This window comes from Leucoraja erinacea, chromosome 7 (assembly GCF_028641065.1).
Source record: "Leucoraja erinacea ecotype New England chromosome 7, Leri_hhj_1, whole genome shotgun sequence".
Classification (NCBI taxonomy): domain Eukaryota; kingdom Metazoa; phylum Chordata; class Chondrichthyes; order Rajiformes; family Rajidae; genus Leucoraja; species Leucoraja erinaceus.
This window is the reverse complement of record NC_073383.1, coordinates 4,174,007-4,201,244: the sequence shown is the minus strand read 5'-3', so window position 1 is coordinate 4,201,244 and position 27,238 is coordinate 4,174,007. Positions and strand designations below refer to the sequence as shown.

Sequence of the window (27,238 nt, the reverse complement as noted above, 5' to 3'; positions counted from 1 at the left end):
AGTTTCTGTGCAGATGACACCTAAGTTGCATTTAGTATCATGGCTAGCACAGACATTGTAGGATGAAGAGCGTTCATGCTCCATGTTCTACAACAGAGCCTTAATTCTTCCGTGTTTGCTGCAGGAGATTTTTTAAATGTCTGTTGTTTTTCCTTTTTCTTTCTTTTTCATTTACCTCATCAGATTTCCTCCTCTATTTTACACTGTGTATCTCAATGCACTCATTAAAACTTGCAATTCTATTAAAATCATTCCACTGTTTCTTAACGGATACTATAATCAGATTAGCAAGGGGATATGCTACAGTTGCCCTTTTCGCTCAGAGTCTGTTGGTCCCTGATCTCACTATCGTCAGCTTGTACTTTAAACAATGTAGAAGACAACGATGATTTGAGCTTCGAAGGTAGACAAAAATGCTGGAGAAACTCAGCAGGTGAAGCAGCATCTATGGAGCGAAGGAAATAGGCAACGTTTCGGGTCGAAACCCTTCTTCAGACTGATTTGAGCTGAAGGGCCAGTGTTAAAGGTACAACTGTGGTCAACACACCCTGTATTTCTGGAATAAACATGGAAGTTAGTTTAAGTCTCTGTCGATGTGGTTCTGTAGAATATTGGTGTGATAGAAATGGGAAAAAAAAAGATTAATGATTTTTAAGAAAACATTTTACCTGCTGAAAAGTTACCTTTTTAATGTGCCATTACCCTAAGTACAAGACTGTCCATCCAAAATTAATTTGCTACATATCAAATGTCACATTTTGTAGAGAATTAAAAAATTAAAAAAACAACCATTCATTTTGTATTTTTACAGATCATTATCTTCATGGGTGCATATGAGACGGGGATCTTCACCCGACTGGACTACAGTATTTCACCCAAATAGAATAAATGAGACGGCAGTAAATGGGGAATGTCAATTCGGCAGAATTTCATTGAGAGATGTACTGCATGACAAAGAAACCAAACTCAGTTTTGGGTAAAGATTTGCTGATGTTAGTGGATTGCTGTTACCTTGATAATGGCATCTTTCTGTACTCAATACAGGAGGACGCTTGATCAAGGTATGAGAGCAGAGGGGGGGGGATACGGTGGCGCAGCGGTAGAGTTGCTGCGTTACAGCGCCAGAGACCCGGGTTCCATCCTGCCTTTGCGTGCTCACTGTACGGAGTTTGTACGTTCTCCCCGTGACCCACATGGATATTCTCCGGGATCTTTGATTTCCTCCGACACTCCAAAAACATACAGTTTTGTAGGTTAATTGGCTTGGCAAAATTGTAAATTGTCCCTACTGTGTGTAGGATGATGTTAGTGTGTGGGAACCGCTGGTCGGAATGGACTTGGTGGGCCGAAGGGCCTGTTTCCACGCTGTATCTCTAAACTAAACTAAAGTTGCTGTGAAATTGGTCTAATTTAGTTTGGTATAGTTTAGAGTTACAGAAAAACATGCCCTTTTGCCCACTGAATCTGTCTACACTAGTTCTATCCGACACACTAAGGACAGTTGCAGAAGCCAATTAACCTACAAACTCGCACATCTTTTGAATATGGGAGAAAATCAGAGCATCCAGTTAAAACCCACACGGTCACAGGGAGAACATGCAAACTCCGTACAGACAACACCCGCAGTCAGGATGGAACTCAGTTTTCTGAAGCTGTAAAGGGGCTGTCCCACCTGGCGAGTGTAGAAGAGTTTGAAAAAATGACATGTTGAAGACCTCCTTCGACCTCCTTCGACTATGTTGAAGACCAGCTTCGACTAGCTACGACTAACTTCGGGGAAATTGGACACCGAATAGTGGAGAGTGAAGACAACCTCCATCGATCTCCTTTGACCTCCCTTCGACCTCCCTCCGACTACCTTCGACTACCCTCGATTACCTACGACTAACATGCCGACCTACTACGACCTACTATGACTAAACCTACGAGTAAAAAAAGTATTGATTTTTTCCATGGAGACCTTTTTTTACTTGCGGACATTTTTTAACCTATTGAAAAAAACGCCACGACCTAGCTGAGGCCTCGAGTACACGGAGACTACTCTCGAGCATGAAGGAGAGTTACAAAGACCTCCCACGGCCTCGTGTCGACCATGCTGCGAGTACGAGTCGAGAGCAAACTCGCCAGAACTGGCGGATTAGGTCGCCCAAGTGGGACAGGCCCTTAAGGCAACAACACTACAACTGCGACACAGTGTCATCATTCTTTGTAGAGTTGCTGCCTTACAGCGCCAGAGAACCGGGTTCTATCCTGACTACGGGTGTTGTCTGTATGGATTCACATTACTTTGCAGCAAACTGAATTCCCTCCTTTAACTCTTACAATGCTTCCGTTATTCAATGTAGTTCAATATTGCAGCAACCTCAACCATCCCTGTGAAAATACAGATCATTGTACTCACCTTCTTGGAAGCATGGGAGCAAAAGCATGCAGATGGCTCATTTCAAAAAGGAAAACCTCCATCTAACTCAGACGAATGAAAAGACCACCTTGCCCAACCAAGCCACAATTGAAGAAGAAAAGAACGTGGTAGAAAGAAGATGCATCAGGAAAATGAGATGGCTTTCTGATCTGTGCTGTATGCAGTGTGATCGGATTGAATGAACTGGTTGGCTCCTTCCTCATTCTATGTCCCCCCACTTTTCCTTCCTGGCCTTTCAAAAACAATATAATGAATTGAACTACTCACCATCTGCCTAGCTTGACTTCTGATGGCCCTCAATAGCTTGCCTGTCAAGAGGAGTTTGGATTTTTTTTTTTAATTAAAAATGTTCCCGATGTTGGGGTAGTCCAGAAACAGGGGCCACAGTTTAAGAATAAGGGGTAAGCCATTTAGAACGGAGACGAGGAAATACTTTTTCACACAGAGAGTTGTGAGTCTGTGGAATTCTCTGCCTCAGAGGGTGGTGGAGGCCGGTTCTCTGGATACTTTCAAGAGAGAGCTAGATAGGGCTCTTAAAGATAGCGGAGTCAGGGGATATGGGGAGAAGGCAGGAACGGGGTATTGATTGGGGATGATCAGCCATGATCACATTGAATGGCGGTGCTGGCTCGAAGAGCCAAATGGCCTCCTCCTGCACCTCTTGTCTATTGTCTATAAAATAATGTTTGGAGAAGTGAGCCAGAAACTGTGTAGTTCTCATCCTGTAGAGGTTATGCAGTGACCATTGCCAATAATTTGGATACTATGATCCTAATCTAAGCAGTCAATGTAAACACAATAATAATTTACACTTACAAAAACGCTTTCTTATATTTAAACCTAACTTAGGGCATGAAGTTGTAACATACCTTTTGCTTGTGCTAATTTTACAGGTAAATCTGTCAAGGATATTTACCTTCAGTTGTAGGAATTGGTTGTTCCATCACAAGCGCTGATTGAAATTTAGACAGCAGCTGCTGTTGAATTGATTGCAATTCCTTGAAGTCGTTCAATTTGAAAACAGAGTCTGGGTCGGAAGTGATCAGTTGCATCTCCGATGTGTCTGCGCTCTTGGCCCCGATGGCAATGGCCACAATACCAGCCTGTCTCACTGCCTCTGCTGCCGGCCCAACATTGTCCCTGGATCTCCAGGCAGTGATGAGCACCAGGATCTGTGTTGCCCCAGCATCTTTTCTGCTGCCTGCGGCTGGGGTGAAGACGTTCCTTGTGACAAACTCCAGTGCCGCGCCAGTGTTGAGGGGTCTTCCCGATTTAAATCGTAGCCTTTTTACTGCACTCGAAAGCTCACCTATTGTTGAATGAACATTGAGGCCAAATTGGAGTCTTGGGATGGAACTGTATTGTACCACAGCTACTTGATCTGTGTCGGGTCCAATACTGAGACTGGTAATTATTTCTGAAATAAATTTACGTGCGTAGAAAAACGATCTCCCCATCGCAGGAGATTCATCCACGAGGAAGACAATATCTCTCTTCTCAGCTGTAAAAAATAAAGTGGAGTTTGAATGAACACACTTGCATTGATAAGGATTAGACATTGGATAACCCATTGTCTAGAATAATGTAATTTTGACGAATTAATATGTTGAACTAATTGAATTAATGAAGTTAAATAAGTGACAACAGGAATTATACGTTCATAAGTGATAGTCTATAAGGCGCCGGTCAGGTCACATTTGGAGTACAGTGAACAAATATGAGCCCCATATCTGAGGAAGGATGTGCTGGTTCTGGAGAGGGTCCAGAGGAGGTTTACAAGAATGATTCCAGGAATGAATTGGTTAGCATATGATGAGTGTGTTGACAGCACTGGGCCTGTACTCGCCGAATATGAGCCGAATGGCCTAATTAATAATAATAATAATAATAAATGTTATTTATGGGCGCCTTTCGAGAGTCTCAAGGACACCTAAAATTCTACTCTTGTAACTGGTGAACTTGAGATAGGAGCAGCATTAGACCATTCAGCCCACCAAGTATACTCCACGATTCAATCATTGCTGATCTATCTTCCCCTCGCAACCCCATTCTCCTGCCTTCTCCACACAACCCCTGGTGCCCGTACTAATCAAGAATCTATCCATCTCTGCCTTACAAAATACCCATTGACTTGGCCTTCACAGCGTTCTATGGCAATTAATTCCACAAATTCACCACCCTCTGACTAAAGAAATTCCTCCTCATCTCCTTCCTAAAAAAAAGTCATTTTATTCTGAGGTTCTGACCTCTGGTCCTAGACACTCCCACAAGTGGCAACATCCTCTCCACATCCACTCTATCCAGGCCTTTCACCTTTCAGAAACTTTCAATGAGCTCCCCCCCTCATTTATACTGTTGTACATCGCAAACCACAGTCATTCACCTTGTCTAGAATTAATTGTTTCAAGGACAAAGTTTACTGACCCCTCCCATGGGAACCTTTTAAAATTCAGACCATAAAGTAGGTATGTTACAATACTTACCTTCAGCTGCGCTGCAATTCTGCCACTGGCCGTGTGCGTGATTTTGACGCCTTTGAGGGGACGGGCGGGGTTAAAACGCGTTTTTTTTCCTACCTTGTCCTGGATTATATTTGGTTGGAGTGCAAGCTTTTGCGGAAAAATCGTTCCGACGGGCGTTCTGTGTATTTTTATTTTTAAATCGCCCGACTCGTTCAGCACTGGAGTGATTTTAAAATCAGCTTCTAAAGCCGTCAACGCCGACAACGGGGACGATTTAGGTAAAATAAAGTGGTTTATTTTTATGTATAAAAGTGGTCCTTAAGATGCCTTAGTTCACATTTACAGTTGCAAAATGGAGATTTAGTCCCCATACCAACCGGCAGTGTTTTTCATGCCGATATGGGGACCTAAACCACTGCAAATCGCAACATTCCAAATGGTCGCATTCCAGAAAAACCCACTAGCAAGTTGATTTAAATGTTGATTTCAACATTCTATTCCTTCCATTTGGCCTATAAATCCATGACAATGAGATTTTAAAATTATGTTATATTGTGAATTTTTTGTGTGAATGTTATTTAGACACTTAGGCTATGTAAAAATGTTAATCTATTCTTAAGAAATTGATAGATGTTTAGATCTAGTAATTGAATTTTGTAATTAGGTAACTAACTAATTATATGCTTTAATTTCAAGTCATCTAAGTAAGATTGTTTCATATTTGTTTCAGAATGCTTCAATCTATAATAACTGAAAATGTATTTCAGTTCTCTTAATTTTTAAGAAAGTTATGGCCATTTGACTGTCCTCGATCACAGCTTTTGTGTTAAATCAATGGAAAAGCAACAGGGAACAAGATGCTAATTTCCAAGTATTAAAATGGCCATAACTTTTTTAATACTGAAGATATAAAAGTGAATTAGGTGACAAATTAAACGTATTTTTATGCTTTATCTGATGGGATAAATAACAGACTTGATTTTGAAAATCTCAACATTTTGTAACATTGTTACATAAAGCTCTGAAGAGTTTATTGTAACAGCTAAATTAAACAAAACTTGAAAATGAAAAAGTAATCAGAAAAGTTTTAAAGTGGTTCTTTGAAAGCATAACGTATAATACAATTAAAACACAAAGTACTTGCGCTGAAATACCAGGATAAGCTCTCAATCAAGAAAACCAAGCCCAAAGCCATAGTACTATGTAAACTGATAAAACAAACTTGTGCTAAGGACAATAACTGACTCCATATGCAATAAACAGCTACCTACATGTTAACACGCTCATTAAAAAACAACTGATTGTGTAGATGCAAGTGTATCATTGGGGTTATCAAGTGGGCATCTCCCTTCATATAACCATATAACCATATAACCATATAACAATTACAGCACGGAAACAGGCCATCTCGGCCCTACAAGTCCATGCCGAACAATTTTTTTTTCCCCTTAGTCCCACCTGCCTGCACTCATACCATAACCCTCCATTCCCTTCTCATCCATATGCCTATCCAATTTATTTTTAACTGATGTTTCATTGAGTTAGGCCCACGACACCTCAGGAAGGCTCAACAGTTAGTGCTGGCATCCCAGAATCACCCCCCTCAATACCTGCTCACTCCACCTATGCTACCCATATCTACTAAATAAAGGAAACTACAGACGAATAACTCACTCTAACAAATGCAAAATAATTGCATCCTATCTTCCATATCGTAGTATCATAAAGCGTAACTTAAAGGGCCTGTCCCACTTAGCTGTCATTCTGCACAGAATCCTTGCGCGCCACCTGCATGACGTATCGCGTATGCACACTGACGCATTGGCGTCCCGATGTCTCACGTGTATCGCGTGGTGACGCATGGTCACGTCACCGTTCATAACCATGCGTTGCCGCGCACCGCAGGGTATTCTAATGTCGTCACACTCACCAGACGGCATGATGACGCGTGATTTACGCGTGACGTCGCGCGTAACGACGCATCGACCTATTTTACATATGACGCGTAAATGAGGCGCAAATGACAGCCAAGTGGGACAGGCCCTTAACAGTCCAGAGGATAGAATTTAAAAATATATTTATTAATTTACTAAGAATTGTAGAGCTCCATTCAAATTATTGAAAATACATACATTTTTAACCTTAAAAACCTGTGGGAATGGTTCTAAAAAGGTTTTTTTTAATTAAAGTACTTTTGAACGGATAAGTAGAACGATTTTGAAAAAATAAAATGCAACTGATGATATTAGCAACTCATTGGAAGGAATAAAATGTTCTCTTAAATTAACGTGCAATTTGAAATACCTGCCTCCTTGGAAACCTGCAGTCTTCTACTCTTTCTTTTCCCATTATGGGAAAATAGTCCTTGCCAACAGACAAAAGACAATAGGTGCAGGAGTAGGCCATTCAGCCCTTTGAGTCAGCACCGCCATTCATTGATCATCCACAATCAGTACCCCGTTCCTGCCTTCTCCCCATATCCCTTGACTCTGTGATCTTTAAGCGCTCTTTCTAACTCTCTCTTGAAAGGATCCAGAGAATTGGCCTCCACTACCTTCTGAGGCAGAGAATTCAAAAAGTTTTTCCTCACCTCAATCCTAAATGTCCTACCCCTTATTCTTAAACTGTGGGCCCTGATTCTGGAGTCCCCCATTATCGTGAACATGTTTCCTGCCTCTACTGTGTCCAATCCCTTAACAATCTTATATGTTTCAATAAGATACCCTCTCATCCTTCTAAATTCCAGTGTATTTAATTTAATTCCCCTTCGGATTCCCACACTGACCTTTCTCTCCTGGGCCCCCTCCATTGTCAGAGTGAGGCCAAATAGAAATTGGAGGAACAGCACCTCATATTTCACTTGGGCAGCTTACAACCCAGTGGTATGAGTATTGATTTCCCTAACTCCAAGTAACCCTTGCATCCTCCCTCTCTCCATCCATCCCCCACCAAAGTTGTTGTATTACCTTCAAAGCTGTCTTGTTGAGTCTCATTGGCTGTCCCCGTTTTCACCAAGGCCGCAGAGAACAATGACCTGTTCCCTTTATAATCGTTAGTTTTTTACATATATTCATTTGTTCGATATCTCTCTACATCACCGTCTATATCTCTTGTTTCCCTTTCCCCTGAATCTGTCTGAAGAAGGGTCTCGACCCGAAAAGTCACCTTTTCCTTTTCTCCAGAGATGCTGCCTGACCCGCTGAGTCGCTCCAGCTTTTTGTGTCTATCTTCTGTTTAAAGCAGCATCTGCAGTTCCTTCCTAAACTAGGAAAACCCTGTTCATTTGGCATCTTTCGCAAATCTCCCTACATATCTGTTCCTCTACCTCTGGCTTGCTATTGGGACGCCTCTAGTACTTGCACCCTTGCTATTGCTGAGTTCCACCCATCTCACTGCAGAGAACAAGAATGTTTTCAGAAATGAGTGGGTTAACCTATGATGAGCCTTTGTCGGCACTGGGCTTGTACTCGCAGGAGCTTTGAAGAATGAGGGGGGACCTAATTGAAACATACAGAATAGTGAAAGGCTCGGATAGAGTGGATGTGGAGAGGATGTTTCCACTAGTGGAAGAGTCTAGGACTAGAGGTCATACATAGCCTCAGAACTAAAGGACATTATTTTAGGAAGGAGATGAGGAGAGATTTCTTTAGTCAGTGGGTGGTGAATCTGTGGAATTCTTTGCCACAGAAGGTTGTGGAGGCCAAGTCAGTGGATAGTTTAAAGGCAGAGTGACCTGCGTGGGTTTACACTGAGATCTTCTGTTTCCTCCCACACTCCAAAGATGTACAGGTTTGCAGGTTAATTGGCTTGGTGTAAATGTAAAACTGTCCTTAGTGTGTGTATGATAGTGTTAATGTGCGGGATCAATGGACAGTACAGACGAGATCACTGGACAGAGGTTTCTTCAACAGTTGAATGCTCATTTTGTTTTGTAATGTCATGACTGCAGTAATGAAGTTTCGTCCAAACCTTGTCTGTTTGAATGACAATAAAAGGCATTCTATTCTATTATATTCTATTTAGTGAACCGTGGATAATTAATTCAGTAGCACAGCTGAATTCTTGGCAAATTCAAGTAAGGAAACAGTTTAACCATCTATATAGTGAATCCAGTACCTCGACAATCAGGCAATCATAGAAATAAAATCACTGTCCATAATGCCAATATCCTTTGCAGTGGTCTTATATTCATGCACTGAGTTCTTAACCACTAGAAATCTGTGTGCACATCAGCTTTGTTCAAAGGATGAGGGCATTGATAGAAGGTAAAACTTGTATGTTACTGATTCCAGATGATCAGCCATAATCATATGAAATGTATAGAACCCTAGTGAGACCACACCAGGAGTATTGTGTGCAGTTTTGGTCCCCTAATTTGAGGAAGGACATTCTTGCTATTGAGGGAGTGCAGCGTAGGTTTACAAGGTTAATTCCCGGGATGGCGGGACTGTCAAATGCTGAGAGAATGGAGCAGCTGGTCTTGTACACTCAGGAGTTTAGAAGGATCAGAAGATATCATTGAAAAATATAAGATTGTTAAGGGCTTGGACACACTTGAGGCAGGAAACATGTTCCCGATGTTGGGGGAATCCAGAACCAGGGGCCACAGTTTAAGAATAAGGAGTAAGCCATTGAGAACGGAGACGAGGAAACACTTTTTCTCACAGAGAGTGGTGAGTCTGTGGAATTCTCTGACTCAGAGGAAGCAGGTTCTAATATGCCTCAGAGGAAGCAGGTTCTCTGGATGCTTTCAAGAGAGAGCTAGATAGGGCTCTTAAAAATAACGGAGTCAGGGGATATGGGGAGAAGGCAGGAACAGGGTACTGATTGGGGATGATCAGCCATGATCACATTGAATGGAGGTGCTGGCTTGAAGGGCCAAATGGCCTACTCCTGCACCTATTGTCTATTGTCTATTGTCTAAATGGCTGTGCTGGCTCAAAGGGCCGAATGGTGTACTCTTGCACCTATTTTCTATGCTTCTATATTTCTAAAACTCCCTGGGGCTCGGGTGCAGTGTGAGAGAGGGAAGAACCGGTACTGTCCCCAGGTGGTGGCTCTCTGTGTCTCCAAGGGCCACACTGATTCGGGCCGTGCGCAGGTAATATCCTGGCAAGTCGTAGCCAAGTCCACCTGCTCACCCACCGCGGACTCCAAACCTGGCCCCACGCTGACGAGTGCGAGGAGAGACCCACGAGCAACCGCTGAGAGCGCACTGCGACCATCAAGAACATAGGGGGACCCGCGCTGCCCAGAACGAATGGACCGTGGTCGAGAATGTTGGGGGACCCTTCCTGCTGAGAGAGAGGTGAATGTAGGGCAACTCACATTTCCCAGAGCAAGGACAGGGACCCGTGCCACCAAGAGTTAACCCCGGCAAGGGGGCCAGTAGAGCGTCCCTTGTAGCGAAGGTCCAGAGGTCAAGGAGCACCGCCGCCCCACCTAAGGTCCGTAGGGGGAGAAACGGTTCTGCTGTCAGCGACTGGAGGACTGGTGACGGGATGTAGGGAGTGGGTAGGGCCGGAGATGTCCTGCTTGGGTTGCTCCAAGGCCTGGCTATGCTGGCCATCCGCGAGTCACGGCGCCAGGCGGAAGAGGGCTTTGCCCGAGCCAGCTGCCTGCCCCTTTACCGGCGTTACGTCTGGTGTTAGAGACGGACATAGTGGTATAGTAGTTATTTAGCATTTGTAAGGATTGGCACATAGCTGTTTGGAAATGTAGTATCTGAATAATTTGGTGATTCTGTGCTATGCTGGTGGGTGTGTCACTACGGTTTGGTTTTGTATCGTGATAGTAATTAAATTAATTATTTTTGATTTTTTTTAAAAGAGCTAACCGGCGGGGGAGTGGGGGAGGCACCAAGAGTGGAGCTGGCGGGAGCCCCCGAGAGTGAAGGGGGACCCAGCAGGGGGTGCCTGTTGCCAGGAGCGGCGGCAGGCAGAAGATAAGCTCATTCGGTGAATTTGTGTAACATTGTCGGCGCCAGAAACTGGGGGACTTTTGTGAACTGCCTGGGTGAGGTCTGCTACATGATTCTACCAGGTTGTATGCAACACAAAGCATCTCTCTGCACTTCAGTACGTGTGACAATAAAATATCACTGATTGATGTATCCATGAAATTGATCGCAGAGATGGCGGGACTGTCATATGAGAAAAGATTGAAAAGACTAGGCTTGTACTCACTGGAGGTTAGAAGGATGGGGGGGGGGGGGGATCTTATAGAAACATATAAAATAGTAAGATTAAACGAGAACTTACCAGTTTGAAGTTTGATCTGTATTATATGAGGAGTTACGATGAGGGATTACGTGAAGAACCCACTCAGCACGCATGCGCGGCATACTTCAAAGCAGCGGTGTGGAATCACAGATAGACACAGTTATTGAAGTAAACATAGTAAAGACAAGGAAACATCAGTTTATCAGTTTGACCCATATTATTGGGGGTGGGAGCGGAGGGCACGTAATCCCTCATTTTAACTCCTCATAAAATACAGATCAAACTTCAAACTGGTAAGTTCTCGTTTAATCTTACTATTTTACTTCGGAGTCACGTGAGTGATTCCGTGAAGATTTCAAAGCTCTGTGATTTCAAACCATGTAACAGTTATTACTACATCACTGCCGAAGTCTTTGAGGGAGGAAGTGTATTATCGTAATCAACCAATGAATCTGTTTTATGAAAAACAAAAACGGTATTCATTAACAATAACAACAAAAGGAAATTTGCTCCCCCGGGTTTTAAATTAAACATTTGCAGACTGCAAAATTGTTTCTGCATATAACACAGGTTTTGCCAACGGCTTATGGTAAAAAGTCCTGAACGTAGTTTCCCTTGCCCATCCTGCTGTAGCCAGGATGTGGTCCATCGGCACGTTCATTCTTTCCGCCGTTGACGTGGATGCTGCCCTGGTAGAGTGAGATTTATACAAGTTAGTGTCAATCCCGGCAGCTTTTAGCACCTGCTTGAGCCATCTCGAAATAGTTTGGCTCGTCACCCAACCATGAGGTTTTTTATGACTGACCAACAAGGCATTTTCACTCCCTCGAATATTGTTAGTTGTGTCAATATAAGATAGTTGGTGGGTCACTACACATAACCGTGGTTCTGGTGGGTAAGCCCGGAATATCACGACTGGACTAGGCGTTCCTGGCCTGCTCTTTTTGATCAGCCCCTGGATCATAAACAAGATCTGGTCTGGAGCTGTAATCATGTGGTCCAGGCATAACCGATGTAGAGACTGGACCCTCTGTGTGGATACAAGTGCCATTAACATGAGCGTTTTGAGTGTCAATTGTTCCAGGCTGAGGGATCTGGCTGGTGGCCACCCCCTGAGGTAAGTCAGGACCTCACTGACATCCCATACATGGGTGTACCTTGGTCTAGGGGGGGTTGGTATTGTAAATGCCTTTCATTAATTTTACCACCAGCGGGTGAGATCCCAAGGCCTGTTGTCCTAGTGTTAAGTAGGCAGACAGGGCATTTCTCGCTGTGTTGATAGCACTGTAGCTGAGTCCTTCTTCGTAGTGAAGTTTGGCCAGGAATTCCAGTACGTTGGTGACTGATGCAGTTGTGTGGATGGTCCCTGTATCCAGGCAGTACTTTGTCCATTTTTTGATATTGGTCAAGTACTGTTTTTTGGTGGATGTTCGGATGGATGCTGACATGGTGTTGACAGTTTGTTCCGATAATCCCAGTCCCAGCAATGGTCTGTTCAGAATCTGCAAACCAGGAGTTTGATTTTTTCATGGCATGGGTGGCTTATGCCAGACACTGGGTGTTGTAATAATTCTGGGTCACTGGGAAATGTCATCGGTGTTCCAACAACCATGTCATGGAGTATCTGGAACCATGGCTGCGTAGGCCAGTCGGGTACTATCAAAATACCTGACGCAGAGTCCTTTTATATTTTGCGTAGTACCCGACTAATGAGGCAGAAGGGAGGAAATGCATAGAAGAAGAAATGTCCCCAATCCAGCGCGAACGCATCTACCGCTGTTGCCTCAGGGTCTGGTTCCCAAGCGACATACATAGGTACCTGGTGATTTAGCCTTGATGCGAATAAATCGATATCTGGCATGCCATATTGCTTGACAATTTTTGCAAATATTTTTGGGTTTAACATCCAGTCGATGTTGTCATTACATTTGCGTTACCTGGTGTCTGCCACTGTATTTAGCTTACCTGGTAGGTAAGTTGCTGATAGCCAAATATGTCTTTTGACACACCATTGCAAAATTGTGTTAACCAACTTGTCGCATGATAACGATTTAATGCCGCCCATATGGTTAATGTAGGCCACCACCATAGTTATCTATTTGTAACTGAACATGCAAGTGATACATATTTGATGCATATGCTTTTAAACCATAGAAGGCACCCAACATCTCTAGATAATTTATGCCCAGTGTAAGTAGTAATGACGACTCAGGGTTAGTCCATCTACCACCTGTGCTGGATATGGCGTTAGCTGTTCCCCAGCCTAGAGCACTGGCATCTGTTTGGATAACTAGCGTAGGGTTAGTGATGATAATAGGGCTGAAACTATGCCAAATGTTTTCTGCCCACCACTGTAGTTCTGATATTGCTTCAGTGGGTAACTTCATGACACGATCATAATGACCTGCATGTCGTTTTAGTGCCTGCACCTTTGCCCTTTGTAAGTTTTGATAGTGCAAAGGTCTGAATTTCATAGCCGGAAATGCTGCTACCATTTTCCCAATTACTCTTGCTACTTGTCGAATAGTTGGTCGTTTGTTGACCATTAGATCGTTGCATGATTGTGCCAATGCAATTGTTTTGTCTAGTGGCAAAGTTACAGTCATATGGACTGAATTAATTGTGAAGCCCAAGTAGTCCATAGTTGTGGATGGCTTCAACTTAGATTTATCTGGATGTAAGACAAATCCCAAGGTTTCGAACAACTGTTTAGTAGCTGATACAGCTGACATAGTCAATTCCATGGTTTTGCCTACTATTAAGATATCATCAAGATATGCCATGACAATATGTTTTTGCCTTCTTAATATTGCCAAGGCTAGTTTTAGTATCTTGGTGAATAATCTTGGGGCTGATGTTAAACCATTGGGTAACGCTTTAAACTGCCATTGTTGCCCCATCCAGGTAAACTTCAGGTATCTGCGATGATCCTTGTGAATAGGTACTGAATAGTAAGCATCTTTAAGATCAATGCTTGCCATGTAGTATCCTTGGGAAATTAGCTGTTTGGCAGTAACAAACGTTTCCATTTTGAAATGTAACTTAACAAACATATTTAGTGATGTTAAGTCAATGATGATGATCCACCATCTTTTTTGGTTTTAGTGAATATATTTGATACAAATTCCAAGGGTTCATGTTTTGTTTTTTCAATGATACCCTTTGTAATTAGTCTCATCAGTTCAACTTGTCCCTCACGTTTTTCTTTCACTGAGAGGGAAAATACCCTTTGGGGTAAATGTTGAACTGGTGGCAATTTACCTGTTATGAATTGTATTTTGTATCCACTAATGCCATTGAGTATATACTGATCACTCGTGATAGACTCCCATGCTGCTTTAAACTGGTGTAATCTCCCTCCTGTTAGTATTAAGCCCCTTCTTTCTATATGCTGGTAGGAACCAGACCCACCTACCTCCATGGTTATGGGTATTTCCTCTGGTTCCCGCCGGTCCCACGAGGCTTGCGTGTTGTCTGATGTGGCGTTGACGTTGGGGGGTGGCGCATTTTCCATGGGGTCCACTCTGGGCCCTCGTCTAAAAAAGACTTACGGTGATAAAATGCGGACCCCGAGCTTTCACCAGTCCTATATGGTGGACGTCGACTGGTGGACGCGATGGGGTGCTGCCACTTGGTGTTTAGTGGTCTAGGTTTGCTCGTCCCGTGCCCTGCCTTCACGAGGCCATGAGTTTTTGAGGCCTCGGTCATATCCTTCATTCGCTTGGGTAGGTCTTTGCCAAAGAGCAGTGTGTCTGGCTCTGAGGCTGGGGTTTTGCACAGCCCCGCAAATTTAGGATTGATGGCAGGTTTTGTGATGTCTTTACGCAGGTTGTTAATCTCAAATTGCGTATTACACAACAGCGCAAGGGTATCCTGTTGAGTGGTGGTCATCTCGGTGTTGTCCACGGAACGAGCAAACGAAGTGATGGCTGACGTCAGGAGCCTGAGGATCCGCTGCAGTTTTAGCTCGTGGTTTCGGATGTTTGGCCCAACGTGCCCCCAGATTTGGCTGTTTACCGCTGGCACTTTGAGGGACTCACAGTTCTCCGACGCTGTATAAGTTTCTAAAGCATCATTGACCACCTGCTCCTGTAGAGCCCTGTTGGAGAGGTGGTTGATGCTGGCCGCTAGTTTGGCTTCTAACGGTCTTCCTGCACGTGGGGTTGCCACGTAGCGGTCCACTACACCAAGCAGCTCTTCCTGTTCCTGCACCCCTTGCATACTCCCGAGATCTTCAGCCATTGTCCCCTCTTCTTGACCAGCCCAGCCCTGGTCACCAAAGCTATCCTCTGGAAAGGAGGAAGCAATGGACAGTGCACAAGGCACTGTGGAGGGAGTGCCTGACCTCCCTCTGCGAGGGCGCCCCTCCTGGGGTGCACCTCGCTGGAGCACCTGCTCCAAGAGCTGCTCCACGCGGCTCAGGCGGCTGTCTCTCCCCCGCCTGGGTGGAGAGACGTCCCCGTCCGACGTGTCGGAAACCACCGGCCGGACGCCCTTCCTGGTAGCTTTCCCTCCAGCTCGCTGCTCAGGCGCTAGCGGAGCTGGGCTCGGCACGGTGTCGGGGGTAGCGGAGCGCTCGGTTAGCATTCCTACCGCCTGTTGCTGCCCCCCCCTGATGGAACAATCCTCTGGTGGAGTCGAACGGGGGACAGATTCATTTTGCGAGTCTTGTCTTTGGTGTAAACATTTCTGAAAGAGAAATCAGCCGGCTCTTCTTTGGTAAGCAAAACCGACCTCAGTTCACTTACCTGACAGTCCGTCTTTTAAATTGCAGCAGGAGCGCCTGACTCCCACTGCAACCACTTGTTGCACTGCTGGCGTAATGCCGCGCATGCGTGCTGAGCGGGTTCTTCACGGAATCACTCACATGACTCCGAAGTAAAATTATAAAAGGACTAGACAAGGAGCCACAGACTTAGAATAAAAGAGAGGCCATTTGAGGCTGAGGTGAGAAAAAACGTTTTCACCCAGAGAGTTGTGAATTTGTGGCATTCCCTGCCACAGAGGGCAGTTGAGGCCAAATCACTGGATGGATTTAAAAGAGAGTTAGATAGAGCTCTAGGTGCTAGTGGAATGAAGGATATGGGGAGAAGGCAGGCACGGGTTATAGATTGGGGACGATCAGTCATGATCACAATGAATGGCGGTACTGGCTCGAAGGGCTGAATGGCCTCCTCCTGCATCTATTGCCTATGTTTCTAGATATTCTTGGTGTAGGCCTGCGGTTTCGCAGGGGTCTTTGCTGGGAATTGTGCTGTTTGTGATTTATATAAATTAAATATGTTTCTATTTCATTTTGCATTTCAGAAACATTTCAACAATGCCGGTTTGTGTCAAGCGCTCCAATTTGTTCACCCAGTTTTCGTGTCAATATCCTTCATCCAATTAATTTGGCTTTATATCTTGATGTTGAAGACTTGATGATTTGCATTTTGGAACTATGAGGTGAATACAAATATAATCCTATTTTTGAAATACAGGGCAGTATATTAGTAACTCGAAAACAAGCCGCCCTCATCCACTGTATTAGCTGTAAGTTTTAACTCAGAAAGAACGTGTTCCCCTTGGAAAGCTAGTCTGCCATGAACACATATGAAGAGACTGAGGAATTGTAATTAAGTATCTGGACCCAGTCCAATATTTCAGCCATTCTCTAGCTATATTGATATTGAAAGGTCTGAATGAATTTTTATATTCAGCACCTACTATATAACCGACTAGATAAATGATGTTCATGTCTTAAAATAACTCTTCCGTAGTTAGCCACTCTCACCTTAAGGAGCAATAAATCTCTGAATGTTTGTGTATAGCAACTGTATCCAATGTTTTCCCATAAGTTTATTCAGTTGCTTTTGTTGGTCTCGAGCCAATCACAACAGCAATGAACAGAATTTAACATTTCTGCTCGTATTTAGAATAATAATCACTATTTATTTGGCCTGAAACTCAACCACTAAACCTCAGACTTTCACCAGGTACAATTTGCAAAAGATTTTCAAATTCACAGCTAAGACCGGCCCGTTTCCTTTATCATCATTACTTTTCTGCTTATCTTTCATTCATTTGTTCTATATCTCTCGACACCACCGTCGATATCTCTCGTTTCCCTTTCCCCTGACTCAGTCTGAAGAAGGGTCTCGACCCGAAACGTCACCTGCTCCTTCTCTCCAGAGATGCTGCCTGGCCCGCTGAGTTACTCCACTTTTTTGTGTCTATCATCCAAATGTATGCACATGATTATAACATCAATCTGAAAATCACACATGAAAAAAGCTTTAAAAAAATGCAGATCTCTCTAACATCTGCTGAATCAAAGAATGAACGACAAAAATGTCCCCAATTTGCACAACAACTATTCACACCATCTCTGACGGGAGATTTTTGGAAAAGCCAAATGTACGTGCGGACGGACCTAATTAACCTCACCTTAATCCCCGGGAAATGTTTTTGCACTTTCTTCCAGTTTCTTTAAAGTGTTACAGAGGTTGTTCACAAACAGCTGAACCATACCAATTAACAGTCCAATTATTTAATCCCATTGGTAGATTAACAGATTATTCCACAGTGGCAATTTTCATTCATGGATCAGCGCATTGCTGTTTGATGTCAGTGATTTGGATGACAACGTACAAGCCATAGACACAATAGGCAGGTGTAACTCAGTGGGACAGGCAGCCTCTCTGGAGAGAAGGAATGGGTGATGCTTCGGGTTGAGACCCTTCTTCAGACTGAGCCCTCAGACTGCAGAAGGGTCTGGACACGAGACGTCTTGACTCGAGACATCTCTCCAGAGACGATGCCTGTCCCGCTGAGTAACTCCAGCGCCTTGTGTCCATCCTCGGTGTAAACCAGCACCTGCAGTTCCTCCCTACACAATGTACAAGGCACGATTAGTAAGTTTGCAGATAACCCAAAAGTGGGTGGTATCGTACATGGCAAAGATGGTTATAAAAATTGCAGGCAGGATCTTACTCAGCTGGGTACTTGGGCTGAGGAACCGAGTATAATGCAGAAACGTGCAACTCACGTCGCAGCGGCCTCTGCAGTCCGTCTGTCTTTTTGTTATTTTTTGTCCCGTTTGAATGAAGTTTTTATTTAATTTTTTGTGTATGTGTGTGTGTATGTGTATGTGTGTGGGTATGTGTGTGGGGGGGCGGGCGGTGAGGGAAATTTAAAAAAATCTATCCCCTGCACGGAGAACCCGACCTTTTCTCTTGTCGTTGGGGCCGAGCACCGTGGAGCGGCCTCCAGCAGGAACGACCTGGGGCTCCAGTCGCGGAGCCTGCGGACCTACTCACCATCGCGGAGCTGGCCGAGTTCGGAGTGGGAGGAGCTGTGGTGCGTCCTGACCCCGGAGATTCGGAGGCTTACCACATGTCTGGCAGACAGGAACACCGGGAGCCCGCGGGTCCCTGCTGGGAGACCGCTTTTCAGGGCTTCCGCAACGGCGACTTCACCAGCCCAAGTTGCGGATCTGAAGAGTACCTGAAGTGGGGCCTTACATCATCGCCCCGCGTGGCTTGGAATGGCTGCGGGACTTTGCTAGCACCGGCCGGGGGCTCCAACACCAAGACCCGGAGCGTGGCCTTGCATCACCCGGCGCGGCGTTAATGGCCGCGGGACAATTACCATCGCCCGCCGGGGGCTTTGACTTTGACTCTGACATCGGGAGGGGAATGGGAAGTGCAGGGGAGAGATAAGTCTTTGCCTTCCATCACAGCGAGGAGGAGATGCGCTGTGATGGATGTTTGTGTAAATTGTGTTGTGTCGTGGTTCTTTTTTGTGTGTATGACTGCAGAAACAACATTTTGTTTGAACCTGAATGGGGTTCAAATGACAAATAAATTGTATTGTATTGTATTGTATTGTATTGTAGGTGTTGTATTTTGGGACCTTCGCAGGGCCCAGGGGAGTGTTAGAGAGCAATGGGAGTAGGTCGAACAGGGAATAAGTTCCTTGAATGTGTTGTCACTGGTCAATAGAGTGGTCAAGGAGGCCTTTGGTACATTGGCCAGCAACAGTCAGGGTATTGAGTATAAAAGTTGGAATGTTATGTTACAGTCGTACAGAAAGTTGATGAGGCCACATTTGGGGTATTGTGTTCAGATTTTGATCCCCATGCTACAGGAAGGGAGTTTTTAAGCTGGAAAGAGTCAGAGAAGATTTACGAGGATGTCGCCAGGACACAAGGGCTTGAACTGCAGGAAGAGGATGAGCAGGCTAGGACTTTATTTCTTGAAACGCAGGAGGTTGTGGGTTGATCTTATAGAGGTGTATAAAATCATGAGGGGAAAAGATAGGGTGAATGCACCGAGTCTTTCACCTAGAGTACGGGAATCCAGAGCCAAAGGACATCGGTTTTAGGTGAAGTGGGAACGATTTAATATGTAACTGATGGGCAATGTATTCAGGCAGAGGGTGGTGGGTATATGACACGGGCTGGCAGAGGAGGCTGGTGAGGCAAGTATTATAACAACATTTAAAAGACGTTTGGACAGGTCCATAGAAAGGAAAGGTTTAGTGGATATGGGCCAGACGTGGGCATGTGGTACTAGCGTAGATGGACCATTATGGTCAGCATGGAGAAGTTGGGCCGAAGGGCCTCTTTCTGTACTGTATGCTCCATGGCTCTACGATTCTAGGAGATTGTAGTGTCACTGACAATTTCAGCTAAAATGTGAAATGGAGTTGTCAGCTAAAATTAGCAGCACTACATTCCACGGTCTATGAAAACAAGGTTCCCAGAACCGTTATCTCCTCGTACCTGTGATCATACCATGGGAAAGGCTGCGTTGGTGAACAAAACGCAGCAATGTTTGAGTAGATGTTCCCAAACAATGTCTGACAATGTCTGGGTGAGGCGAGCAAAACAACAGCAATAGTTGGTTAGACCACCCGTCCCCCCTACAGCTAGTAGCGCAGAAACGTTGCAGGTAAGGGTGGCTTATCATTGGCTCAGGGAGGGGGCAGTGGAGGGAACAGTGGAGGGGGCAGTCTGCTCTGATGAGAAATGCCATAAAGGATGGTGTTGGGCCCCCGTTCGATGAGAGAACCTCAGCCTTGTGCCTTGACGTGACCTTGAGCATAACATCCTGTGGCGTGCTCTGATGAGTTTGCTAGTGCGTGCGGGTTTACTTGAGTGTACATAGAAACATCTTGCGGTGTGCACTGCTGTGTACTCGGGGTTTGCGAGTGCGTTCGGGGATATTCGAGGATATGTGAGTGTATGTGCTTTATTTGGTAGTGTAATAAATTACGGGGTGAATCAAAACTGTTATCTGAATCCAGTGATTTATCGGACACAACAGAGATGGATAGGTGTGATGTTTAAGAAGGAACTGCAGATGCTGGAAAAGCGAAGGTAGACAAAAATGCTGGAGAAACTCAGCGGGCGAGGCAGCATCTATGGAGCGAAGGAAATAGGTAACGTTTCGGGTCAAGACCTTTCTTCAGACTCATAGGCAATGTTTCAGTTCAAGACCGTTCTTCAGGTGTGATGATCAGTATGGACCGTGGAGGGGGTGTGGGTGCAAAATGTCTGTTTCTCTGCTGCATAAATCCATGACTTTATGACTAAAAGCCTGATCAAGTGGACCTTCGAACATAGAACAAAGACGTAAATGTAGAAGGAAGGGCAAGATATTGCAAGGGAAAGGTCACTGAAAGGCTGAGGAAGCAGAATGTGCAGTTGCTGTTAAACAGTTACATTCAGAAGTTACTACATGTCAAGGATTGGAGGAAAGGAGGAACCAAAATTGCAAATAATTAATCTTTATAGAACTCCAACCCAGCGAAACATAAGGAACCCTAAGCTCACAGACACTCAGTTTGGGAACAGGTTTGGAGGGATATGGGCCAAGCGCAGGCAGGTGGGACCAGTGTAGCTGGGACATGTTGGCCTGTGTGGGCAAGTTGGGCTGAATGGCCTGTTTCCACACTGTATCACTCTATGACTCTAACACAATGGGAATGGTGATGATCACAATGTTCAGGTTTACCACCAGTTGCAATGGCTGTGCAGATCGAGAGTGGGCCATTTTCACTTCCAAATGCCTCATTGTTGCTGCCATTGTGTAGTCCATGTTATTAACAACAGGGTGATCTGGTAGTTCTCACATTGTTATTAGGGTTGGGTCCAGACTTTCTGCATAATTTCCTACATTACAGGCAGGTCCACAACTAGAGAAAGTGCTTCAATTATTGTAAAAAGTTAAACTTGCTGAAGTCATGAAAACACTAGACACATAGAATGTTAGTTTTTCATTTGAGCTATAACTTCTCTGCATCTCTTCTCCTGTGCTAAGGACGGGACTTGGTTTTGCTCATGCTGATAGATCTCAGATGTTAAACCCTAATGCTCATTGATGTTGTGTGCCAATTAATACACACTTCCAAAGCTTTATCCAGTGTTTTATTGGCACACAGTCACAGACAGTGTATATTACAGGCCCCTGAATGTACAGCAGAATAATATGCATTAGTAATTTCTATCTGAAGATAGACACAGAATGCTGGAGTAACCTAGCGGGACAGGCAGCATCTCTGGAGAGAAGCAATGGGTGACGTTTCGGGTCGAGACCCTTCGTCCCAAAACGTTACCCATTCCTTCTCTCCAGAGATGCTGCCTGTCCTGCTGACTAACTCCAGCTTGTTGTGTCTATCTTTGGTTTAAACTACCACCTGCAGCACCTTCTTACACAGTAGTTTATTTCTGGTTTGTCGTTCCAATTCAAGATTGCTAGCTCAAGCCCTCTGCTCCTGCCCAAGTGAGATCAACCACCAGCACTCTCTGGCGGATGAATTTGACTCCACTCGAATACTCTTCAGTTTTAATCCAACTGGAGTGCTGCAATCTTCAATTGAAATGACATTGTTTGGCTAAGGAGTATGATATTAGAAATCTGATGCTGAGAAGAAGGAATGGATGCATAGAATTGGGACAATATGACTGTGAATATAAGCACCTCAGCAGAAGTATGGGGATCAAGACAGAAGACTCCTCGTGGCCATCCCCTGAAATGACAACACGATGCACTCAGTGACACGTCGTGCAACTAATTCTGTCAACATGTTGTTCAAGAAGGAACTGCAGATGCTGGAAGATCGAAGGTACACAAAATTGCTGGAGAAACTCAGCGGGTGCAGCAGCATCTATGGAGCGAAGGAAATAGGCGACGTTTCGGGACGAAACCCTTCTTCAGACTGATGGGGGGTTGGGGGGAGAAGGAAGGAAAAAGGGAGGAGGAGGAGCCCGAGGGCGGGGGGATGGGAGGAGACAGCTCGAGGGTTAAGGAAGGGGGGGAGACAGCAAGGGCTAGCAAAATTGGGAGAATTCAACGTTAAACAATTCTGTCAACAAGTTGGACAACGAAGGAAGCCAACAGCGAGCTATGCGTCGTCTGACACACAAGCAAGCGAGCAGAAGTATAACGTTCAACATACAAACTTGCACTTTCTATTTGAATGTCATTTTGGGATGGCACAGAACTGTCAGTATATATCACATGATATATTTAGAAACTATTTCAAGTTGCCTTGTGAAATTGGATGCTATTCATTATCTAAGTATTTGAAATTGGGGTTTTTTAGCCATGAACAGCTCAGTTCAGAATTAGTAACAACTCATATGCAGCAATGAATGGCTTACCTTGCTGATGGGAATCAGTGACAAAGATGGAGAGGACCAGAACATATGTAGCTAGCGAGGTGATTGAGGTGTGCATCTTCATTGTTGGGTCAAACAATTGGCTGCGCCACCTGGAATAGACAAAATATTAACTCTAATAAAAACAGAAAACACTGGAAACACTGCAGTCAGTCAGGCAGTACCTGTGGAAAGGGGAAGGGAGGTAGTATTTCAGATGAAAGAACGGGTCGACTGGACTTGTATTCACTGGAAATTAGATGGATGAGAGGGGATCTTATAGAAACATATACAATTCTTAATAGCCCTGTCCCACAGTACGAGTTCATTCCAAGAGTTCTCCCGAGTTTGCCCTGATTCAAACTAGGCGATATTTACGGTAATGGCCGTTCGTCAGTATTCAGGGCTCTTGTGGACATTTTTCAACATGTTGAAAAATCTTCATGCGTGTTCCCGTGCTTACCTGCTGTTAGCGAGTCTTCCCGAGTACCTGCCATTGCCGTTAAGAGACGTCCCCGAGTTCTGAGGTACCCGCTACATTCATTCTCCGCGCTTACCACGAGTTTGATTTTTTTTAAACTCGGGAGAGCTCTTGGAATGAACTTGTACCGTGGGACAGGGCTATAAGGGATGGACAGGCTAAATGCAGGAAAAATGTTCCCATTGTTGGGGAAGTTCAGAACCAGGGGTCACAGTTTAAAAATAAGCGGTGGGCCATTTGGGACTGAGATGAGGAAAAGCCTTTTCACCCAGAGAGTTGTGAATCTGTGGAATTCTCTGGCACAGAAGGCAGTGGAGGCCAATTCACTGGATGTTTTCAAGAGAGAGTTAGATTTAGCTCTTAGGGCTCCTGGAATCAGGGGATATGGGGAAAAGGCTGGAACGGGGTACTGAGTTTGGATGATCCGCCATGATCATATTGAATGGCTCGAAGGGCCGAATGTCCTACTCCTGCACTCATTTCCCATGTGTCTATGTTTCTAAGGATCAATGATCCCACACCAGAACTGGGAAAGAGTGATAAGAAAAGTTAAGTGTAAGTTGCCAAAGACCATTGAGCATATTCTCATGTTGAAATATTATTAAAACTAAGTCGCCTTGTTTGCACTATTTTTTTAAATCCTGTCTGAAGGAAGAGAGTTGTTCCTTATGTTCTGACTCAAAACTTTATCCAGTTCCAACGTCAACAAACACACAGATTATCCAGTTAATATCAATTGTGTTGTTCATGGGGGGCACTAATTAATTTGCTTTGTTTCCAGCATTAAAATGTGATTAGCTTTTCGTACTTCAGTTGAAGGTCACACGGTGGCTGCAAAATATTCTGGAATTTCGTCACATAATTGCAAGACCTCATTCAGCAGTTCAATGTTGACATAATTAAATTTAGCATTAATTCTTAAATTACATTCACTTAAATTAACCAAGCACAATTTGGACCATGTATCTCCATGAATGAAAATCGAAGGTAGACAAAAATGCTGGAGAAACTCAGCGGGTGAGGCAGCATCTATGGAGCGAAGGAAGTAGGCAACGTTTCGGGCTGAAACCCTTCTTCAGACTGATGTGAGGGAGGGTGGGTGGAGGGGAGAAGAAAGGAAGAGGTGGAGCCAGTGGAACCCCAGAGGAAATTCAATAGGCTGGAAACATACACCAGTTAATTTAAGATCTGTTGTTGGCAAGATGCTAGATTCAATAAACTAAGAAATGGCTAATAATTTAAGAAGCCGAATCTAATCAAATCTAGTCAACGTGGCAAATCGTATTTCACCAATTTGCTCGTTTTTTTTTTGATTATTTACAGGGGAATCCATAAATAATGTTTCCATCTCGAGTCAGCGGGAGATAGAATGAAACAGCATGGAAACAGGCCCTTCGGCCCATCTCGACCCTACCGACCAAACTGCCTCAACTACACCAGTCCCACCTGCCAGGGTTTGGCCCATATCTTTCCACGCCCATCCTATCCTTGTACCACTATAAATGCCTTTGTGAGGGGAAACATGGGGAAAAGGCAGGAACGGGTTCTTGATTGGGGATGATCAGCCATGATCACATTGAATGGTGGTCCTGGCTCGAAGGGCCGAATGGCCTACTCCTGCACCTATTGTCTATTGTCTATTGTCTATTCATATTATCTGCCTCAACTTTATGATATTTGTTCTTCGAAAAGGTTTTTAGTTTAGTTTAGTTCAGAGATACAGCGCGGAAACAGGCCCTTCGGCCCGAGTCCGCGCCAAATAGTGATCCCCGCACATTAAAACTGAGATGAGAAGAACTTTTTTCACACAGAGAGTGGTGAATCTCTGGAACTCTCTGCCACAGAGGGTAGTTGAGGCCAGTTCATTGGCTATATTTAAGAGGGAGTTAGATGTGGCCATTGTGGCTAAGGGGATCAGGGGGTATGGAGAGAAGGCAGGTACGGGATACTGAGTTGGATGATCAGCCATGATCATATTGAATGGCGGTGCAGGCTCGAAGGGCCGAATGGCCTACTCCTGCACCTAATTTCTATGTTTCTATGTTTAACACTATCCTACACACACTTTGGACAATTTTTTTTTACATTTACCAAGCCAATTTACCTACATACCTGCATGTCTTTGGAGTGTGAGAGGAAACTGAAGATTTTAGAGAAAACCCACGCGCTCACGGGGAGAAGGTACAAACTCCGTACAGACAGCACCCGTAGTCGGGATCAAACCCGGGTCTCCGGGCTACATTCGCTGTAGGGCAGCAACTCTACCGCTGCACTGTTGTGCTGCCCTGTGCACATGCAACCCAGAGAAGTAAGGGAGGAATTGTTTAGCAGCGTTCACTATACGGTCTCAATAAATGATTGATTGGATGAGTGAACAAGGTTGATGGTCAGGTTATGGAGTAAGTGCGTTAGTAGAGATTGAAATTACAATACATGTGTATATTACAGATTGAAAGGATGTGGAGAATCCCAGGCATCAGTTCTTGGTGCTCAATTACTCAATGTTTGTTGGAGACATGAAAAGGGAGGAAGGGCAAGCTGCCAAGTTGTGATGAGAATATTGTAACTCCACAAAAGGAAGTAGATAGATTGAGTGGGTGAGAGAAAAACAGGCACATGGATTTTAATGAGGGAAAGTGTGAAATCAGGCAGTTTGCTAAAAGAAATAACAAGACTGATAAATTATCTAAAAGGAAATGACCTACAAATGAATGAAATGCAGAGTAATCTAGGAGTTCTTGTTCAAGAATCACAAACACTTAGCTTACAATTCGATACAAGGGCTATTCTATACAAAGGATGTTTCCACTAGTGGGAGAGTCTTGGACTAGAGATCATAGTCTCCGAATTAAAGGACGTTCTTTTAGGAAGATGAGGAGGAATTTCGTTAGTCAGAGGTTGGTGAATCTGTGGAATTCTTTACCAATGGTGCTGAAGTAGAAATTCCCTGGAGTAAATATCACCAGCAACATGTCCTGGACCAGCCGTATCGAAGCAATGGCCAAGAAAGCACACCAATGCCTCTACTTCTTTAGAAGGTTTGGATGGTGCGGCATATCCCCAACAACTCTCATCTACTTTATAGATGCGCCGTTTAAAGCATTTTATCAGGATGCATCACAGTACGATTTGGGAACGGCTCAATCCCAAGACCGCAAGAAATTGCAGAGAATTGTGGACGCAGCCCAGACCATCACACAAACCAACCTCCCTTTCATTGACTCCATCTACACTTCACGCTGCCTCGGCAAGGCCAGCGGCATAATCAAGGACGAGTCTCACTCCAGCCACATCCTCTTCTCCCCTCTCCCAACATGCAAGAGGTACAGAAATGTGAAAACACACACCTCAGATTCAGGGACAGTATCTTCCCAGCTGTTGTCAGGCAAAGGAACCATCCTATCACCAACTATAGAGCAGTCCTGAGCCATAGGATAGTTCTCTGAATGCTTTCAAGAGAGAGCTAGATAGGGCTCTTAAAGATAGCGGAGTCAGTGGGTACGGGGAGAAAGCAGGAACGGGGTTTAAGAAGGAACTGCAGATGCTGGAGAATCGAAGGTACACAAAAAAGCTGGAGAAACTCAGCGGGTGCAGCAGCATCTATGGAGCGAAGGAAATAGGCAACGTTTCGGGCCGAAACCCTTCTTCAGACAGGCAGGAACGGGTGCTGATTGGGGATGATCAGCCATGATCACATTGAATGGTGGTGCTGGGTTGAAGGGCCGAATGGCCTACTCCTGCACCTATTGTCTATTGTCTATTGTCTATTGTCTATTGTCTATTGTCGACCATCTACCTCATTGGAGACCCTCAGACTCTATTTAATCGGATGTTACTGGACTTTATCTTGCACCAAACGTTATAGCCTTTGTCCTGTATCTGTACACTGTGGACGGTTTGATTATAATCATGTAGTCTTTCAGATGACTGGATAGCACGCAACAAAAAAGCTTTTCAATGTACCTTGATACATATGACAATAAACTAAACAAAACTAAACTGGTGCAG

The 27,238-nt window shown here is 44.5% G+C and overlaps 1 protein-coding gene across 3 annotated transcripts in view; it reads right to left on the bottom strand.

Moving 5' to 3' along the window:
- col6a3 (collagen, type VI, alpha 3) overlaps window positions 1–27,238 on the bottom strand; it is a 246,465-nt gene that overhangs the window by 195,452 nt on the left and 23,775 nt on the right. For all 3 annotated transcript variants that reach the window (XM_055637667.1, XM_055637668.1, XM_055637670.1), the window contains exons 2-3: window positions 22,753–22,862; window positions 3,339–3,923 (exon numbers count right to left, since the gene is read on the bottom strand). In XM_055637667.1, coding sequence (XP_055493642.1) covers window positions 3,339–3,923; window positions 22,753–22,834 — 667 coding nt within the window. In that variant the 5' untranslated portion in view covers window positions 22,835–22,862. The remainder of the gene's footprint in view (window positions 1–3,338; window positions 3,924–22,752; window positions 22,863–27,238) is intronic.